This window comes from Pseudomyrmex gracilis, unplaced genomic scaffold (genome assembly GCF_002006095.1).
Source record: "Pseudomyrmex gracilis isolate BER0280 unplaced genomic scaffold, ASM200609v1 scaffold_166, whole genome shotgun sequence".
Classification (NCBI taxonomy): domain Eukaryota; kingdom Metazoa; phylum Arthropoda; class Insecta; order Hymenoptera; family Formicidae; genus Pseudomyrmex; species Pseudomyrmex gracilis.
This window is the reverse complement of record NW_018020750.1, coordinates 54,025-75,127: the sequence shown is the minus strand read 5'-3', so window position 1 is coordinate 75,127 and position 21,103 is coordinate 54,025. Positions and strand designations below refer to the sequence as shown.

The 21,103-nt window shown below is 41.1% G+C and overlaps 1 protein-coding gene across 2 annotated transcripts in view; it reads left to right on the top strand.

The window, feature by feature from the left end:
• The window catches only part of LOC109857609 (LIM domain only protein 3-like), an 85,695-nt gene that overhangs the window by 25,063 nt on the left and 39,529 nt on the right, over positions 1-21,103 (top strand). For both annotated transcript variants that reach the window (XM_020434094.1, XM_020434095.1), the window contains exons 2-4: positions 18,295-18,391; positions 19,661-19,798; positions 20,429-20,554. In XM_020434094.1, coding sequence (XP_020289683.1) covers positions 18,303-18,391; positions 19,661-19,798; positions 20,429-20,554 — 353 coding nt within the window. In that variant the 5' untranslated portion in view covers positions 18,295-18,302. The remainder of the gene's footprint in view (positions 1-18,294; positions 18,392-19,660; positions 19,799-20,428; positions 20,555-21,103) is intronic.

Sequence of the window (21,103 nt, the reverse complement as noted above, 5' to 3'; positions counted from 1 at the left end):
ACGCGACAGCGGAAACATATATTCTTAAACTTCTCTGTGAACTTCGTTCTCTCGGGAGCTCGACACGCCAGCTTCCGCTTCGATATCGCCGCATTAATCTTATTAAAAATCCTCACGAGTCAGTTCGAAGTAATCGAGACACGAAAATTTTGAAAAGTCATAAACTTGGTTTATTTTACAGGCCTGTTATTCACAAAAGAGTTATATTTTTATACATTACCAACCAAGCTCAGATTTTTCTAATCGCAACATCATCTTCAAAGTCATTATTTCTCGACGGTCTAACGACACTCGGACAACAAACGCAACGAAGCCGCACATTTACTCCGGCTCAAGATAGAAGATATATAATATAAGGGTTATTAAGTGGCCGCGCGCGCATTCACTTAATCCCGCGGTGAATATCACCCGGTATCTCCACGCCGATCAATCACCGCCAGCCAGGCGGGGTGGAAGTCGCATTATATAGAGAGAGGGTGTATCGCGAAGCCGAGGCGAAAGGCCTTTGAAACGGAGCGCGGGCAGGACAAGGCAGTGTCCGGGTGTGCCAAGCTCGCTTCTCGCCTCCCCGTAAATACATTTGCGCGAGCGAGCGGGCGCGCGATCGCCATATATCATTTCGTTATCATCGACTCTTTATATGCGGTCGCGCTCCATTTTCTGTCTGTTTGCCCCGTTAAACGCCGGCCGCCCGTTTTGATTCAGTGAAACCATTAGCCGGATTTCGGGCCGCCACCACCGCCGCAGCCGCCGCCGCCGCCGCCGCCGTATTTTCCGTCCTCGCCTATCGCCCCGGCTATCTCGCCGTATCATCCGCGAATGACTGCCACCATTATCGGTACGTACCGGCGCGAAAGATAACGCCCGGATAGCCCGTCATCCATAAAAATATCTACTCTACCGAGCTGGTTTGCGTCCGTGCCGTTCGCGAGATAAGCAAGATCGTGGATCGAATTCTGCGCCGTTGAGAGATAGAACGCGCGCTAATGACCTTTTAGCAGCCTCGGATTGCAACTTTAATGATTCTACGACGTGCGAACGTTGTGACTTGAAATGTAAAAAAGAACTTGATTATAGTCTCGCGAAACTGGATTTAAATATAAAATTGAAAATTGTTGGGAGAGAAGATTTCGAAATGAAACTGTTTTTAAGAAAAAGCTTGTTATGATGATTGATCCCATTTCTCGTCTCTCAGACTTGCTGCAGTAAGAAAATAGAAATCTAACCTAACCATGTTCCTTGAGAATTTTCAATACCGTTACCAAACTACAAATATTTATTTCAAATACTGAAACAAATGATTACCTCGAAAAATATTGCGTCCCAGTTTGCAGATTAAACTGTTTCAGATATTGAATGCACATCTGCAGACAGATCTTCACCACCGACCCTATTTTTTTGCAATATTAAATCTTCCGAGCGCATATGCGAGTGAACCGCGCCGGTGAACCATCGCCATCTTGCACCAGGATGGCATGGCATGGTGCCTGGTGAGGCGGAAACAACTGATAGTGACGTCACCGATCGACGCTTACGGTCGTTCGAGGACGGGGGTAAGCGCCGATATTATCCATTGTACTACGAATACTCCCGATAAGCCGCACGATAATAGAATTTACGCGACGAATTCGTCGCTCTCCATTCCCGCTGACGGTAGGATATTGGTTGGAGTTACAGCCGCGACGCTTGTCCAAGCTATTGGCGCGTCTCGAAAGGAGACGTAATCAATCGTGATAGATCGAATTATGCGCGTTTATTTTTATCAGTCGCTATTATCACTATATCATGATTGTAAGTAGTTTTCTTTTATAAAATAGAATTATAGAAGTAGGATAACAGAAAATTTGTTTTAGAAAAGTAGCAATTTGTTATCTTGTTTGAGACAATTGTCCGTATTCAGTTCTTGAGATATTTCCTTTAGTGTATTATTACGCTAAGAAACAAACTCCAAGACTCGAAAAACGATATGAAATAAATATGACCTAAAGTGTAAATATTCTTTTTCGAAAACTTTGTACTTTACGTCAAACTCACGAAATTCTCTTGATGGTTCCCGAGAGCTCATTCCGGAAGTACGTTGAGCGACCGGAAAAGGCTGAATAAGATCCGCCTTGGCGCATTTTCGGCATGCGGTTTCATGGGAAGGCAGAGATTGCGTCGGGGTCGTTGCAAATAGGGGTGTCAACGGCATTGGGGTTGTATTGTGGAACGTCAATGCCGGAACGGAAACTAACTCCCCCGACTCAACCCCCTTGGTCTCTTTGCCGGTCTCCTTCCTCTACTGTAACCATCAGAACTACCTTTTCCTTCTGCGACCTCCTCAGAGGTCTTTGATTGCAGTCACGAAATCAGACTCATCTGATTAAATGCGGAATTAATTGTTTGGAATATATTTTTTACATCTTCAGTTTGCTAATTTTGAGAGTCAACCGATAGTTTGTTTCACTCGCACTTGTTAGCTACTTGTGTCGATGATTGATTGATACGTACGATTAGTGTGTCCTTTTTAGAACCATTCAAGATCACGCAGAAGAGATCATGATCCACCCTCGCAAGTCTCGAACGAGAGAGCGTCATCGTGTTTTCGCAGTCACGTCAACAGTAAAATTCGACGCTCCACGCCGTCTTGTCAAGTACCAGTAAGTTCGAAAGTTCTCGATAGCCGATAACGGATAACCGATAACCGGCTGTCAGAGCGAACCACTTATCCTGACACCTGTGTCGCTTCTGGTTATTCAAAGCCGACGGCGCACCGTCAAAAACGATGACGGCGCCTTTGTCCGTTCGGGTCCAGTGACAAAGCGAGTGCGTAGCCGACGACAACTATTATTTTCCCTAACTGGACTCGTTAGATTTCCCATTGTGCCGCATATGTGATGGCGATAGGCGTGGTCATTGATCTTGCTGTTCAGAGAGCTGACGTTCTGTCGTTTAGTCTCGCTGCAATGTGGTAGCGCGTCAGACGCCGGCTAACTTTGTCCCGGAAACGCGTTGCGTCGCATTAAACGTCGTAAAGTTGTGGTGGATTTTCTCTTTAAAAGAAAGATCGATTTTATCACGGCATTGAAATTATTAACGATCAGAATAAAAAGAAAGAAACAAAATAAAAGAAACAGAACAATATTATCTCAAACGTATAATATATTGTTAGATTTTCAAAATCATCTTTCCTTTTAGCGCAGAAAAATGAGCTCTTAGCCTACTGCCGTTGAATCATCCTGAGAAAGAAATCTTTGTTAATTATCTCTAATGGTGGTTTTTCGTGCAGACGTGTCGGCGCTCTCTCGTAGACGGTAAACCTACGTCGTTCTTAATAAATGACCGGCATTCCGCTAATCCAAAAAAGCGTTATAGAGCGTGCTGATTTTCCCAGGCACGTCGCCTCGAGGTCTACGAAAGTAAACGAAGGATGAAATGATTATATGAGAAATCTCGTTTATCCGGTAGGGTGCTCAAAGGGTGCGAGCCGCGAGTATATATACTACGCGGGAACGGACCAAGCCGGAGGAAACGGAGGTCTTAGCAAAGGGTTTTAGGACTACCATTCCGCGCGACTCGAGTCCTTATTAATAAGGTCGGATTAGCATAACTGCTCCGATCCGTCGACTGAACTCCGCATAATTAAGCCGCGAGATCTCTCGATTACCATCTTGACCGAGAGCGAGAGAGCATCCAAAGCGTATCGAGAGACCACGTGATTCGGGGAGATAAGCCGCTTCAAACCCTTGCCCTCTCTCGTCTTCGGTTTCGAGCTCGGAATTCGGTGAAGTTCTAGATGGGACTGATAGCGCTCGCGCGCGATAAAGTTTCGTGCCGTATTTCGTAATACCTACGAACCTACGAACTTGTTCTCTTTTGCAAGAATTATTTTGTCAAGTGACATTACTTATTTTGTCTTTTAAGTTCCAGTGCGTGTTTCGTATACTTGTATATATACTTACTGACAAAAGTTAAGAAACAAAGTAATTATTTAAGAACTTTGGCGTACAAATATATATTATATATACATTACTGGTGGCCAAAGATTCTCAATTTATTCGAAAATGACTCCAAAAGTAATGTGCGACGTTCTGATGGTCAGCGATTTAATGTTGAAAATACTTTGTTTCTTAACTTTTGTCAGTAAGTGTATATACACATACATATACATAAATATGTATGTACATATATATGTGGTTGTTAGTAAAAAGAGAAAATACACACAATCTAGCTTCGGTATTGATAACTTGTAAATTTGACGAGACACACGCTATATTGTGTGGATATCAATTAAAAATATCTGTCGAACGGTCGGTACTTGAAAAATACGCTCTGATAGGAGATTAAACGGATGTTATGAAAATATTTGCCATGTAACGCGCGCGCCCAGAGAGAGAGAGAGAGAGAGAGAGAGAAAGAGAGACGTACATGTTGAAAAATACTCAATATTGTCAGCCCTTGAATCGTTTGTGCGTCGTAATTTTTTGACATCTGTGTTTTGTATTCAGATTTTATATAAAATCAAGAATCTCAGGCATACACAGTAAAAAATCGTGCGTCAAAATGTAGAACTTTTCTTGTGTTACGACGTTTTGATTATTACTTCAATGTAAAATTAACATAATACTGATATGTTATTATTTTTTTAATCTTTTCACGTGTTAAATTTATGTTAACTTCACAAATTAACATTTTTTGCATGTCATTTAAAAATGGAATATTGTTTAAGTGCTTTTAACACAATAATTTCAATTAATCTAGATGTCTCAAAGTCAATTTAACATACAAAAAAAATTTTAAAAATCTGTGGCCACATTGTACAAACTAAAATGTTTTATTAACATTTCTTACGAGTTACTGTAACTACTGTTTTATGTAATTTTAATTATTTTATATGTTATTTTTACATCACGCTTACAGTCAAAATAACAAATATAAATGTAAAGTATTGTGTCAATTATTTAACTTTACTAGTTTGTCAATAAGTGACTCACAACGAATAAGTTGTTTTAACTTACAATTTAGAGTGGACCTCCTGGGACATGCAAAAAATGTTAAAATTAACATTTTTTTTTTTACTGTGTATGAGAATATTTGCGGACAATTTATCAGTGAAAACATTTGAAGTTTGCGAGTTACCGATTATTTTGCTACACAGAAGAAGATTCGCATTGTTAACATTGACGACTTTGCTCGTATACGATAAAGGTAACAACGCTGCCAGCGATGTTGTCTTAATATACACGGGACTTATCGTTTGGGAGGAGGAGCTAAAGTAAACTTACTCACGATCCTGCGATACAAACTGTTCAATAAACACATAATCACGGAGCAACACATTAGAAGAAATCTAGTCATACTATATAGAATTCTGTATCATAGAGATTACAAAATGAAAATTATTCTTCTTTGTAAAAATGTGAAAATTTATTTACATTTTTTTATCCCGTACGCGTCGTATTGCTTTTATGTAGCAGCGTTAATATACAAAGTTAGGTTAGGTTAACCCTTTCGCGGGAACTGTTATCAAGCTGACTCGCAACCGAGCCGATAACGCTCTGACAGTGACTGCTGTCACTGTCACGAGTGTCGTCAACGAAGAAAGGGATGTTTGCGCTTTGCGGGGCAAAAACTGGAGGCCACGTCACGACGGTATAACAGCTTATCGGCCGGTGCGGTACATTAAGCACGGCCGTTACCGACGCTACCGCAAAACGGGGATCGTTCTGAACTATAGGCGAAGGGAAGGTGGCGGGGAGGAGGTTGGAGGGGGGTGTCGAAAGATTATCTTGTCGTATTCAATATTCCTATGGAACGTTCGAGATGATAAATCGTCCTCGACGATAGAAAAGATGCATCGAAGCCACATTTCGGAACCTTCATCCACTCCGCCACTGTTCGCTTCGCGGTTACACGGAGTGTTCGTCCGTGTATGTGAGAATAATAGTAGTAGAGTTGCGCGTATTCTATTACGAATCGTTCAAATCGATTTTTCTTTTGGAAGGATGTGCACATATAATGTAATCTCTTCAACTGACACATTTGAAGGATAGTTGATCAGTAAAATTGTATTGTCACACTCGTTTTTGGCACCATTGGATGTTTTGACGAACACTGTGGATTAAAAATTGCTTATTTTGTTAAGAAAAAGATTGTAATTTTTTTTCAAAATAGTAAATTTATATAACTCTCATATTATTGTCAAAACTTTTGTGCTTTGTCTTTTCACTCTTTCTCCGACGGAATCTCTGATATCTGGAAACGACGAGTCGCGGAAATCATGCGGGTGCGAATGCGTTCACACACCAAGAAATCCCGCGGGTATCAGTATAATAAAACCATTAGAGTGATCCTCGCGCGTGCATTCAAACCGTATAAATATCCGGCAGAATCCCTCGCGCCGTTTCCAACTTCTGTGTAATGTTAAACTTGCGATGAATCCGAAGTGCGTCGCGACACGGGCGTATCTTTTGCCCGTCGCTCGAGGAACGAGACGTGTCATGGGACGCGGCGACTGTCGACAATAGTTCCTCGGCAGCCGTACGTGAAGTGTGCGGAACCCCTATGGCGTTGTCGCTCGTATTACGCGCGATATATTTTTTTTCTCTCCCGCGCGTCTGCCCGCACTTTCGAGGTTCCATTATTTTATGTGCATTTTCGTCGCGAAAACAATAACTCCGCTGACCTGACTTTCTCGGATTTCGATCACAACGGGTTCCATCGCATGCCGATCGTCTCTTACGATCGACGCGATCTTCCGCGATGATATTTATTTTGAAATGAAATGAAATCTCTAACGCACGCAAAGCAGAAACGTTGTTAAAAAAGTATAGTTTAGTACATTTTTAAAATATAGTTTTAGTTTTGTTTTTTTTACTTGAAAAAAAAAAACAGTTTTTTCTCATTAAAAAGTTATATGAAATAATAAGAAGTAACTTTTCTCATACATAAGTACAAATAATTTCACGATTGTATGACACGCGGTATTTCGGAGAGTTTATTAAAAACTCCGTAACAGTACATACGCACTATACAATTTCTATTGTTCTTTCTGTATATTTCTTGCGTTCACTTAACTCCTATTGAGATTAACAAAGGGACGGTCATCATGATCCTAAGCAAAGGCTGAGCAAGCAGCGCCCTGCTTGCTGGGTTACTGCGTGTAAACGTGTACATAATTATCGGGGAGTATACTAGGACGATGTGATGTCAGCAATGGTCATTTGGCGCTATCGGCTGGCTCGCAGACTATCTCCTAGCTATTCTATTCTCGCCTGTCCTCCTGCTCTCTGTGCTCCGCGATGTATTTTGCTTCATGTAGCTTGACAGAGACCACCTATTGACATTAATGGGATCTTGTATCACATTATTTTCTATATAATTATTATAACTAACAATAATTTGACGGTCATTGAGAGCCTTACGCTGGATGTTCGTTCGCGAAATATATATATATTTCTTATTCTTGATATCGCACGGAAAGCGAGAGATTCCAGGTTCGACTCCTGGCCGAGGAGTTTTTTTCGCAATATAAATTTAATTTCAATTAGGGGGGTATTTGGGATCTCTCATATACGAGATGCAAATATAGCATCCTATATGTAGTTAAGAATTGAAATTTTAATTGAAAAATTCACGTGTAATATTTACACAAAGAAATATCAATATATATACATATGTATATATATATATATATATGTATATATATGTATATATTTATTTATTTCGCAACATACATCCGGCATAAGGCTCTCAATGTCAAATTATTGTTAGTTTTAAACTTCTAAAACCGAAACTCTTCATTAATTGTTATATAATTATTGTCGTCGTTACGCATGTGTTTACAAGTTTTACTTAAGTTAATCATTTATATTCTATAATGAAATATATTTTATATTATAAACATCTTTCTTAATTGACTATTTTATTGAAACAAGTTTATTTTTATTTTTTTTAAAAACTAGTTTCTGAAACTAGAAATAAAAAAAAAATGGTAAATGTTGACAATAACGGATCCAGCCTCGATGATTTTTTGACTTTGACATATGTTATTAAGGATATATTCCCGAGTAACAATCAAAAGGTTTTAGCTGTCGTTCGTTGTTTTTTAAACAGTTATTTAACAAAAATAATTTACTTTTTAACAAAAAAGTTTTATAAATAAATTCTTATTTTCTGACACTATACATATTTGAACAACATATTTCAAATTTAAGGTGATCGGAGCATCCTTCTATACTAACACTAAAACTACCGGCCAGTCAAAATAACCTGTTTTAAATTTTTATTTAAAACTTACTCAAATTTATGATATTGCATTTCATAAAGTTTTTAGGACTTTCGCAATATATAAAGAATTAAGTTTATCAATTTGTCCTTAAAAATTTCTAAAATGCAAAGCCATTAATTTGAGTAATTTTTAAATAAAAAGTTACCACCAGTCATTTTGACTGTTTCGGTAGTTCTAGTGCTAAACATTTACCAGAAAAAAAGTTATACAACGTGGAAATTTGGAAAAGTATAAATCCACGTAGAGCCTCGCTTTACGTGACTTTACTTTCCAAAAGCGGGTTCCACATATGTTTATACTTTTCTAAATTTTGAACTTTTGTGAGATTTTAACAATTGTTTATGTAATTATATTTTTTTAAATTTTTTAATGAACAATGAGAGACTAAAACTACTTGGAAACCGCTCAAAAGAGTATTCTCGACAACATATGTCAAAGTCAAGATGATCGAGGCTGGGTCCGTTGTTGTCACCATTTATCAAAAAAAGTATTTAGTTTGTTTTTAACTTAATACTTTATAAAAAAGCACTTGAAATATTTCTTTTTCACAAAATATTTTATTGAGTTTACAAGATTTTGTCTCTTTTTAAAATGTAATTTGAGCGTCATCCTAGATCGTTCTAGTATAAGCCGCTCTTTTCGGGATCAACAAGTCCAATCTGAACGTTGTAGTATTCTTCGTCCCATCTCGCTAAGACCGTGGATGCACATAAATTCCTCACTTAGGCCGCGCTTTTACAGACTCTTTCACCGAGCAACGATATATCATGCTGCAAGACAGCGGCCTGACGTTACCTGTCACTGCTTTAACCGAGCACCACTCGGATTAAGTGTTCTCGTTCATGCGAGCGAAGACGTCAGAACTAGCTGCTGCCGAAACATATAGACGCCGACCGTAAAGAATACTTAACACTCTCTGATTCGATGTTTCTTCTCTAGTAATCTTCGCCCTTTATATCGATCGTTTATCGTTAACTTGTACAAAACTCAATTTTCTGAAGTAACTTGATGAAGACAAAGATCGATGGCATAAAATGAAGACAGAGGAGAGAGAGAGAAAGAGAGAGAGAGAGAGAGAGAGAGAGAGAGAGAGAGAGAGAGAAAGAAGTTTGCTATTGATCAAGCATACTTTTTCTCAAAATTTTCTTACACCATCTTCTGAGACCATCTTATAAAGAAGAAAAATTGAATTCGAGAAACGTCAATCTCTCTCTTGTTCTGCAGTTATGGCGCAAACTGCTTCCACGTTATTTACGCTAGCTAGGTTAGGATTCCTTGAGCGGTTCTAATGTACGCGCAACGACCGAGAATATGTCCCGAGTGTCCGGACCTTCGTCTTACTGCGGACAGCCGGCCTGGAATGAGTTACTTGTGCGAGCCAGCTTCAACTGGAGAGATTTCACGAGTTAATCTCGCTCGCCCGCTTGGCATCGTCGAATTCAAACAAAGCGCGGTATTCATTCCCGCAATACCGAACAATTCGAGGAATGTTTCTGCGGGAATAAATTTAATAATGATTTAATTAGCACACATTCTCTCTCTCTCTCTCTCTCTCTCTTTCTCTTTTCTAGTTATTCGTGGTAATAATAACTGGATATGAATTTGAATGATTTCGGAGCAACGCTGAAAAGCTTAAGAACAGAAGAGCACGGCGCGCGAATGAAGAATCGCGGTGACATACCACTGCACAGATTCACAGAACAGAAGCGCGTTCTGTTACAACGAATTGCCATGCGCTGTTATCTTGCTGCGCGAAACATTAATAATAAAAGTTTTCGTTTATTGTCCTGTGAACGACAAACCGAACCGGCGGTTAGGGGTGGAGAGACACGGCTCTCTGGCGACGTTGTACCGCTACGCGCAGTTGTGTGCGTTTTGTCTTCGTCATGAATGCTCCCTTATCTTCGAGCGAGTCCATCATCGCGGGACGGTTTTGTTCCCGGACGTGTTCCGCCGTAGGACTGTCTGCGAATTGTAAGGAGACAGGAAGCGCGCAGCGTCTGGACGTCCAGTCGGGAAATATTTCGAAACGTCGATCACAGAGCCACGAGGGTCGAGAGCAGCCGGGTACACATTGCATGGGAGGAGTCTCGTTGTTAAACTAATGCGCCGGTGTGCGCCTCTCGTCGCATATCTCCGCACTTCCTGCCAACGGTTTTGTCTCTTGCCCTCCCATACCTGTCCTGCTAAGTTATTCGATTCGTATTTTTCAAACAATATGCTTTTCGGGGGGGGGGGGGGAGAAATTGATTAACTCTTGCGGAGAAAGATAAACAGTTTATCGTAGAATTTATATTTTTGCAGATTCCGAATCTCTTTTCGAAAACCGGTTTTATTTCGTTTGTCTGGTTTTCTTTAATTAGAGTAACTGATCGGTTTTGCCAAATGCCAGCGTATATATAACAACCAGGAGCAGATATATACGCTAACGTGTATCGAGCGTGTGCAAACGAGAGACGAGATTAGTTACCGTCGCTTCTGCTCGCTGCGGACCGGCGCGAATCTGATCACAGGCTACGTTTCTCAGCTGACCACAGCTTTCCACCGAGCGTGCTTACTCCGTCCGGGTAAAGGGACGCGATGTAAATCAGTCTAGCGGCCAGCCGCCTCAACTGGCCGCACATTAAGTTGCCTCGGGGTACTTCTGTGAGGGTTGCAATGATCCTAGTGCGAGCTTCCCCGACTAAAATCGTACGGAAACTACGCGCGATTTCCAACACCAGCATATGCCAATCAATGTATGTAATGCGAGATTCATTGATTTTGCACTTATTCATTCTTCTACAAGAAACAGTTTGCTCCTCCGTTCGCATTGTTTCATCAACCGTTGAGTATCGGTCAAACTACGTGTGTCGCGAAGAGTAAATCGATCGTTAAGTTGGCGCCGGCTGCCGGGGACACTTACAAATTAGCCAATCAAGTTCTAATCCCTCTACGATTTACCCCAATCAGCCCGCATCCCGCTCCGCAAATACTTTAATCCGTCCATTAATCCCGCAAGATAAAAGTTTACGGAGTAGTTACGGCCCTTTGTCGTCGGCTCGCCTGGTTGTATCGGTTTCAGAAGATCGGATCGAATCGGCGAACGACATCGATAGTTTTCCTTCATTATTAGTGAAATAAGTGATCGGATAAGAAGCGGACTCTGTCGAGAAAGATAAACTAATGAGGAAAATCGTGAACACGATCGGAACTTTGATTCGAAGGTCTAATAAAGAGTATATTAAAACTTATCGACGTAATTTTCAAGATTTGTTTGCAATTTAAAATTTTGAATTGAGAATTAAAACCAAAACGGAAGAGTACCGATTTGTTTCTCTCTGGAGAAACGCATCTCTGAGCAAAAAAATTCATGTGGTGCAACGCGGTGAAGATTTTCTGTCGGGAACGCGTTTTCCACGCCGGGGCGTCGTATCTCTTCGGGGTGGTCATCTAGTTTATTTACGCGCTCGCTTTGCAGATCGAAAACCCAAAAAGGAGTAAAGCGGCTTCGTGGGAGCGGATGGAGCGGCGCGCAAGCGGAGGTGCGAGAGTCGCTGGAATTTATACTCCGCATCGTCGTGGCCGTCCCCGGGCAATTTTTTTCAACCTCAACCTCGAGCAACCCCCGCGGATCCCCAGATGTACCCTCCCGGTCTGCGTACCGTCTCGCTCGCGCCACCGCCGGCTATATACAGAACGCTGGACAAACAACAATAAATACATTTTCCCAGGCCGGGTGGCAAACCCGGTGAGGGGTGGAACTTCCATGCGAGCACGTACGGGCATAGCTTAGCGTAATCTGACTGCACACCACCCCATTTCAGCCACCGACCCTCCACGCTGGAGCGTACGCAACCCCCTGCCCTCAGTCCCCTAATCCCCCTTCTCGCCCGCTCTGTCGTCTCTGCTGTACCACTGTCAGGAGACTGCAAGCGCCCATGCCAGGGGACAGAAACCGACCAGGGGGGATGAAAAGAAGGGAGATGGGAAAAAAAAGACAAATACAAGAGCCGACAACGTAGCGTGGAGTTAGGTGGCATCACCACCTGACGAAAGAATTCCGCGACCTGACCAGAATTTCATTAGCCGTGGTCTGGCGAGAGAGAGAGAGAGAGAGAGAGAGAGAGAGAGAGAGAGAGAGAGAGAGAGAATGGCAAGGCGGAAAAAAGGGGGGAATGGAGACGCGTCGGGCGCGTTTATCGGCGCGAAAGAGCTTGTTAAACGGGCTGTTTCACGGTACCTTTTCTTCTCGGAAGTAGCAGAGGGTTGAAATGGACGGAGATTTCGTGCTCGATGACAGCTTAAAGAAAGCATGTCGTTACAGTAAGAATGAAACCAAATTTTTGGGATTTAAAGAGACTAATATTGTTTCAGTCAGTATATTCGTCATTCGTTTCACTTTATAAGAGATATGATAAGTACGATAAGTCATATAAAGTTAAATCGAACTATCTAAAGCTAAATTTGAGATTCGAATTGATAAGTCGCAAGCGAAACCCAGCTAACTTTTTAATTTATATTTGCTTACAAATGTAATCATAATCTTAAAGACAAGCTATTTTTTATATGCTATGCTATAAGCAATGTATATTATTATATAAATATGAAAGATACAAAGATTGTGTGTCTTAATATATATAATTGTTAATATTACATACATATATACAGCACAATTATAATATTCATACAATCATAAACAGACAAATTAAATCATTTTTTTTCATCAATTTTTATAACAAGCGTAAAGAGTATTTATTTGTTATATAATATCAGTGATTATTTGTTATAAACTTTAAATAAGAAAAAAAGATCAATGAAAAAAGTTCAATATGCACCCAAAATTCTTACAAGTGAACAACGTTATCTAGAGTTATTATACGATAACAGGCGATACGTGTGCGAATCGTCGAGGACTGTTTTCTCGTATCACGCGGAAGAAAATTTAAATATTGCCGTGATCGATTTCTTTTTTTTGCAACGGAAGTTTAAGTGCGCGCCGTTCTCAACATATCCGGAATATCCCGGCAGCTCCGACCGTTCGGAATGCTAATGCGTGATTACGGCAGCCACGGTCGTAATACGCGAACTTTTTGTGCGGCTCACGTGTGACCCGGGGGCGCTTAAAACATCCCTTAAATTACCCCCATTAGCAAGGGTTGAACGCCGGGTAAACGAGGATTTCACTGGCGCTGTTACGCGAGATTTATAATTCCGTGGGAAATATTCCTTTCGGACATTAAATTACGTCGTTATACCGGGGGCTCTCACTCCTCGCGCCCGACTAGTCGATCCAAGTATAAACTTAAGCCGATTTAGCAACGTATTGTACCGCTATCGCGCGTTTTCGCGAACGTATTAAATGCCAAGTATAACGAGCCGACGCGACGCGACGGGAGCAAGTTATCGCGGCGCAATGAAAACGACGATTCTCGAGTGGGCGACGATATGGAAACTCCTTCACTTGAGTAGTTACAGACACACACGTGAGAGAAACACACTCTCTTTTTTCGGTAATCGTCTGGAAAAATACAACAGCGGTCTTCTACGTGAAAGTTGAAATCGATATCTACTCTGGAGAGGTAATTTTCGAAGAAGAGAAATGATACGCACAATAAATGTACATGTGTTTTACGTATATCAGAGATATATATCTTTTATATATTATATACAATTCAGAAGAAATTGCTAAAGATTTCTTATTATCTTATTATAATAAATATTTTCATATATCCAGCAAGATAAAAAAAACTTGTAATTATAGTCGTTCTGTTCGTATTTAATTTTTTTTGATATCTTTATCTTTAATGTGTATGTGTGAATAGAGATCATATAAATTCTAAATTACGAAAAGTAAAACAGTAAATATTTAAAATTAACATAACTTTATGCAGAGTTTTTATAAAAATGTATCAATTATAAGTGTATACACACAATACATGTACATATGTATAATATTTATAGTCAATTATTTTGACGCGACAAGTGTACCACCAAATATTTATGATGAATTTTCTTCTACGAGACAACATCTTGTGCGTGACGGCACACGCGATCTGAATCTTATCTCTCTCTAATTTCTCGAAAACGATCGTCCACCGTCGGCAGCTGAGAGACGCTCTCGCGGGCGATTTACGGAATTTAAACAGCCCTCCGAGAAAAGGCGGCTTGCCGTTGCGTGGCAGGTCGGATTAGCAGGTTGGCCCCCGCGTCGAAATAATTCCCCTTCTCCTCTGTTGTCCTCCGGCACCAGTTCTCGGTCGTCCCCACCTCCATCAGCCTCCGGGGTAGGTAGGTTACGTCCTTCCTGCGGGATAAAACAAAACAGCCAGCAGAGTATATTAATGCTCGGCTTAATGCAGCCCGCCTAATTAATGGACCGACTCTCCGGACGCCCGCTCGCTCGTTCTAAAAGTAAGAGATAACGCCGCTGCAGAAGCATTATTAAAGACAAAAGCGCGACCGCCGCCGCGCGCTCGTATCCTGGACAAGTGGAAATTTCAGTAAGCGCTTCCTGACGTAAGAGATTTTCTCCTCATCCTTCCCCTCCCCTTAAGGTTGAGGAAGAGGCAAAACCAGAAGGAGATAATAACGGTGCGCCTATTGAAGTTAATTAGACTCACTTAAAGTAAATAGGATTAACAAGATCGAAACGAGAAGTCATTTATGTTGTCAGCATTTATGTTGTGTCCAAAAAATTTTTTAAAGTTCGAATTGAATATCATTAACAAGTATGTTAATGTTGAGAATAAGAGGAACAAAAATATAGCACTGAAATTATAAATCACAGAAACAACATATTTCTACATTAAGTTATCGAACAAAACAGATGCACTTCTTTCCATTTCTTAAAGAGTTCTGGGGGAAGGAAGGGTGGCTCGTTGGGGGAGTGTCATGGATGCTGTGGGGGCGGAGCCTTGAGAGAGTTGCATCGAGACTGCTCCTCTGCGTCGATAAGCAGAGATCGCCCCCACTCTACCACCTTGATTTTCTAGGTATATTTGTTAGTTCGTGATTAGAGAAAGAAAGAGAGAGAGAGAAAGAAAGAGAGAGAGAGAGAGAAAAAGCGATATTAAAATTTTTTTGTGATCTAGTAAATCACCATCATTAAGTGAACCAGATCGTCACAAAATAAATCGCTCAGAAATATCAATTTAATTCGAATGGCCAGAACTGTGGTTTTTGAATTACGCCCTTATTCCAGCCATTCTCTCGATTGTCGAGGGGACAATCGTCCCCTTCCCCCGTCCGTAATATCATCTCCACGATAATGATCAATGAGAGCGAAGCTACAACGGCTTGGTCAAGGAGAGTACTACACCGCCTCGTAGACAGGTTAGCGGTTCTCGAACGTGTAGCGGCTAATCGAATTATCGATGCTTTGAGGATCAGCGTCCGTGGATGATTCGATCACGTAGCTGATGAACAGTTCCGGCGCGGCGCGGCGCGGCGATCAGCGATGCGAGCTACTTTCGAAGGGAACCTCTCGTTATGGACCCTCCTCGCTAACGTTTGAGCGAGCCACGTTTCCGCTGCGCTCCGCTGCCCGCGCACAACGACAATATAACTTTGAGTAATTAGTTGCAAAAATTGCCGGCGATACTCGACAAGCAGATCATTGACATCGCGCGTATTTCAAGATACTTCATGCGAGAGCAATTTTTTTTCGTTTCGTCGCGTTTTGCACGCAAATGTGAACAGCAAGCGATCGGAAAAGATACAGTTAAATCACGGTTACATCACGTTGCTTGTGAAGTCAGGCTTAGAACAATTATTATTTTACATACGTTGGGGTCGATTTGACCGATGATGTGAGGACGGATGTTCTTTCCGACCGCGCGGGGAAACCACACCCACCACACTGATGAAAATCACATTTAAAGTGGGAAAATTGAGCTGCACAACCTGGGGCAGTGGTTGAAGATTTTCCAGAGGTCGTCGGCGGAATCCAGGTCGGCTTCCGCAGGAATTTCTGTGGTGAAATTCCGGCGCGCGTAACTCCAAATATTTCTGTTATCGTAGTTCGTAGGGAAGGGATTTCGAGTTTCAAAGGAAACTCTCTCGCCACTTTCGTACGCTGTGAACAGTGACGTCTCGCTTGCGAGTTGGACTCGCAACATCGGCAAGCAAACGACATACCGCGTCGATATGGAAATTCTATCCTTATCTTCGAAACGTGTAAACATACGTAGAATGACGATGACGTCTATAGGAACTCGCTCGCGTGTGTGTCAGCAAATGGAAACCGCCGTATAAAATGAGAACTCTAATTCTAATTACACCGACGAGGTCTGTGAAAGAGCAGCGTAAATTTAACATCGTGCCAATCGATAGCGCGTAGCGATTATTATGTGGCAAAGTTTATATGCGGGCAGATTTAATAGTTTGCATAATTTACCCCGCTAGTTAGTTATTCCATTAATCATTATCCCGGGTAGGTGTGTGCACGCCCGCGAATAACAATCGTATTATTATTTATAACGTATTCAATTTATCGGTAACCCGCGGGCGGAGGTAAAGCGTGTAATCGATTCAACTCGATTAATTAACTCGCCCCCGCGTATACGATTGTAATCGAGGTGCCTAGACGCGGAGGCCTCTCGTTACCGTGGACGACAACCTTCCGCCGTTGCGCATGGCTTCCTGTCGCGTTTTTGTCGCGCAAAAAATGCGCACGCATACGCACTCACGCGCTCACGCACTCACGCGCTCACGCACGCACGCACGCACACGTACGTACACGGTGTCTGTCATCGCTATTCGTCGCACAAAGGCGTTTAATTAGAAGCGCATCGGGAAACGGGACATCATCCGGCATCTGGTTTTTTGCCTCGGCAATTTTCGCGTTCCGCCAAGGCGATACGGATTTTTCATCCCCGTCGCCCGTTAATAATTAACGGATCAAAGGCATCGTATTAATATTTGCCCCGAAGTCCCCGACCGCACAGAAGATATTAACCCGCGTAATATTGTGTCCATGCTAAGGGGAGAGGAGAGAGGACATATTGAAACCGCACAAACTTCGCTCATAGCATTCGTGGGTATGAGCTTGTAAATATACCGGGTGGCTGAGATCGAACACGGTGTGGTGCGGCCCGGTGGACATCGCCTGGGGAAAAAGTGAAAACCGTCAACATGCGCGATATTACACTTTAAGATCAATCAGTTGCCGTCAATCTGTCTAATATGCGCGCGTTCTTAGTTATAAAGAAAACGCACACCCCTCATGTAAAACTTATTCTTTCTCATCAAATATTGGAATCGTTTTGAATTTAGATTCCGAAAATTCACACATACGTACGTTTTTATTCATTTTCAGTAAAAGATTTGTGTTAATTTTCTTTTTTGTATGCAAACATTGTGATGAATTTTTAATATAGATTTCTTAAAAGAGTATCTTTTCTCAACGGATTATCTCATGTTTATCCAAAATAGAGACAACGGTCGAGAATATCCGAAGCGGCTGTTTCGGAGCCGGTGGTGCTTAAACGCACAATAAGTGAAAAGAGAAAGAGAGAGAGAGAGAGAGAGAGGGGGGATGTGGGAAGGTCAAACTAATTCGATTCTAAACTCTGACCACATCGCGAGAAAGAGACCAGGGACGCTTCTATGCGGGAGGGATCTGCGGAGGATGAGAAAAGCTACACACATCCCCGAACCCGAACAGGGTGGACACAGATGGCACTAACCGCGCCGTTAAATTCTCAAGCCGTAACTCTAATTACTCATAGACAAGCCGACATTCTAGTGCCAGATGCCGGTGAAACTTGTTAAAAGCACGCGAATGCGATTACTCATTCAATTCTGGCCAGAGCCGAAAGTCGATTCGCAAAGATTTTCCGATTGTTTAAACTTTTTCAATCAAAAACGATAAAATAACATAAATATTAATAAATTACACACTATAAGTGGCGCGATACAATGTAATAAACATATATGTAAAAGTTAACGTAAAATTTACGTAAATTGCGATGAATATTCAGTCGTTCATTTTTTTTTGCACAGTCAATGATTAAGCCAACATTTCTGTATGATGTTAATTGCAGGCGGTAAAATGACTATGGATGGGAGCAAGAGCGAGCCGGGCAAGAACGGAGCTACTCAACAAGAATGCGCGGGTTGTGGAAAGGCGATTACGGAGAGGTGAGTGCTCAGTTTTGTTGCGTGACACAATGTTTCGTTGTATTTTATACTGGCGCTTTGAAAAAAACGCTGACCGTAAGGACCGTAAGGTTTACTTAACGTTCTGTTCTTCCCTTCGGACTATCGCAAACACGAACTGGGTTAAATGCATTTTCTCTCGTTAACGAAAGTTAAATCGAGGAGTCGCGTTATTGGGTTTAATGATCACACAATTGGAATATACACGCGCAACACACGTAAGAGAGACCGGAGCATAAAGTGACATCCAAAATACTATTAAAAAACAAAAAAGCAAACTGTACGCAATATTATGCAATATTCAATGTATAATACCTACAATATATAATAGTCACATCCTTTAGCTTAAAAAAAAAAAAACATTATTCTTATATATCTTTATACAAAAAACAATTATTTAATGTTAAACACAATTGCGTAAGTTTGTCAACTCACTCCATATCCAGAGTTAATTTTCTCGTGCTTCTTAGTTGTTTGTCACACGTTTTTTCATGCAGAAAAATAATAAGATACAAAATTGAGGCATCTGTATTGAATTGACAAGCTATCTTATAAGTCAAAATTCTGATTTCCTCGAGTGTAAGACCAAAGTAAATATACTTGAAGCATGTAAAATATATCTACCTAATTTTTCTTCCTGTAAATTATTCAAAATCTTTTTTAGCATAACCCACACTCGTAGAATTTGTATTTTCACATATGTATTTTTTTTTCATTTTCTTACAATATCGTCGAGCTAACGTACAAGCGTTTGAGTCAACGTATCCTAAACGTTCATTTTAAATAAAATATATTATATTTATAAGAAAACTGCGATGCAATGAAAATTAAATAAATATAGAAAAACTTATTTAAAACTATCACATTTTCTATACCTAAGATAAAATTGCAATTAGAAAAATTTTAAAATCAGTGAAATAACTAAGAACTTGAGATAAAGAAAACTCTACTCGCCATGTTCAGTTTTACAAAAGTGCTAGTAAATATCATATATAACGTTTTTAAGAAAAGCTATTTTGTACACGTTACTAACACAATAGTAGCAACTTACATTATAAAGAAAAGAATATCTTTCACACAATTTAGTAAGCAAGATAATAGCAGTGTGACAACTAGCCCCGGTCTCTCCTATATATTGCAAAAAACGCAAAGTTTTTTTTCTATAACGTACAAAAAGCCAAATTAGAAACGTATTCTAAATTCAATTAGTTTTACCTGAATTCAAGCACTGTGTAAACTTTGTTTAATCAGATATCTGCTGAAAGCGCTGGACATGTACTGGCACGAGGACTGTTTGAAGTGCGGATGCTGCGATTGCAGACTTGGCGAAGTCGGTTCGACGCTCTACACCAAAGCTAATCTTATTCTTTGCAAGAGAGACTATCTGCGGTACGTACAAGACAAATAAAGCTCTATCATAAGTCGTTCGATATGTTTCTTGAGAAATTTTTTGGAGCAAGATCTGTGCGAGTTGACAAGCGTTCGCGAGCGTTGTCTCGCGTCGAGAGTCAATAAACGCGAATAGATTGATAGGAGATGAAAGACGCGATCAGGGAGGAGCGAAAGGAAATCGAGGAAAGCGACGGCAACAAATCGAATTTTACAGATGAGTTTCCCTTATTGAATACACCCACGTCCCATATAAACAAGCGAGAGCAAATAAACCGTGTTGAGATTACAAAGTCCCCAGGGAATGCGCGCAGGTGGCGCGTCCGCGCGAGAAACACGCACCATCGAAACATTGTGGCTTTTATTAATGGCTCAATATTTGAAGACGATATAGTCCGTGGTGCTCGTAAGCTTATTGGTTTCCGCGAGGCGAAAGTTTTCCGCTTACTCTCGTCATCGAGACAAACATCAAGGATTTTTCTTGCGTTATGATTCTGCCGAAGCTTTCACAATATTTTGTGACAAATAAAATTTAATAACGCGTGTCGTCAAATCGACATTGTCAATATCGCATTAAACGATTTAATAGATTATGACATGTGACCATCTTCTTTTTTTGTAATTTAACAGACTTTTTGGAAACACCGGCCACTGCGCGGCATGCAGCAAAGTCATTCCAGCATTCGAGATGGTGATGCGCGCGAGAACTAACGTTTATCATTTGGAATGCTTTGCTTGTCAGCAATGCAATCATAGGTAAGTGCTGAAAGTTCTTTTACCATTTGTTGATTTGTTTGCTCCGTGAAAAACAGATTTTTTTATAGAAATTCAAATTTAATTTTAAATTTAATACTAAATCATTAATTATTCTCGATAATTGGCAAAGTTTAAGAGAGAGATTGATTTAAGACAGAGAGAAACGTCGAAATGACGAAAGCTCCGATTCACATCGCGCCAAGTGGTTTCGCTTCCGCGAGGCTCTTTTTGAGAGAAACTGCGCGCTATTATTTTATTAACAATAATGAAAGCCGGTAATTAAACATTCACACCCGGCGGCGCAGACGTCGGCGGCGAAGTCGCTTTCTCGAGTATTCCTCGTGGCAGCTCATCCGTATAACAATTTAATTCGAGCCACCCCAGCCGAGCGCGCGCGCTCGGGGGTTTGCCTAACTTCTGCAGCACTTCGCAACACTTCGCTTACTTATTCACAACAACCGAGTTAAGCCGAGGCTCGTTCGAAAGCCGGGACTCGAGCCGAAACGCCTCGGCGGATCTGCCGAATGGAGATAATCGGTACGCAAAGCT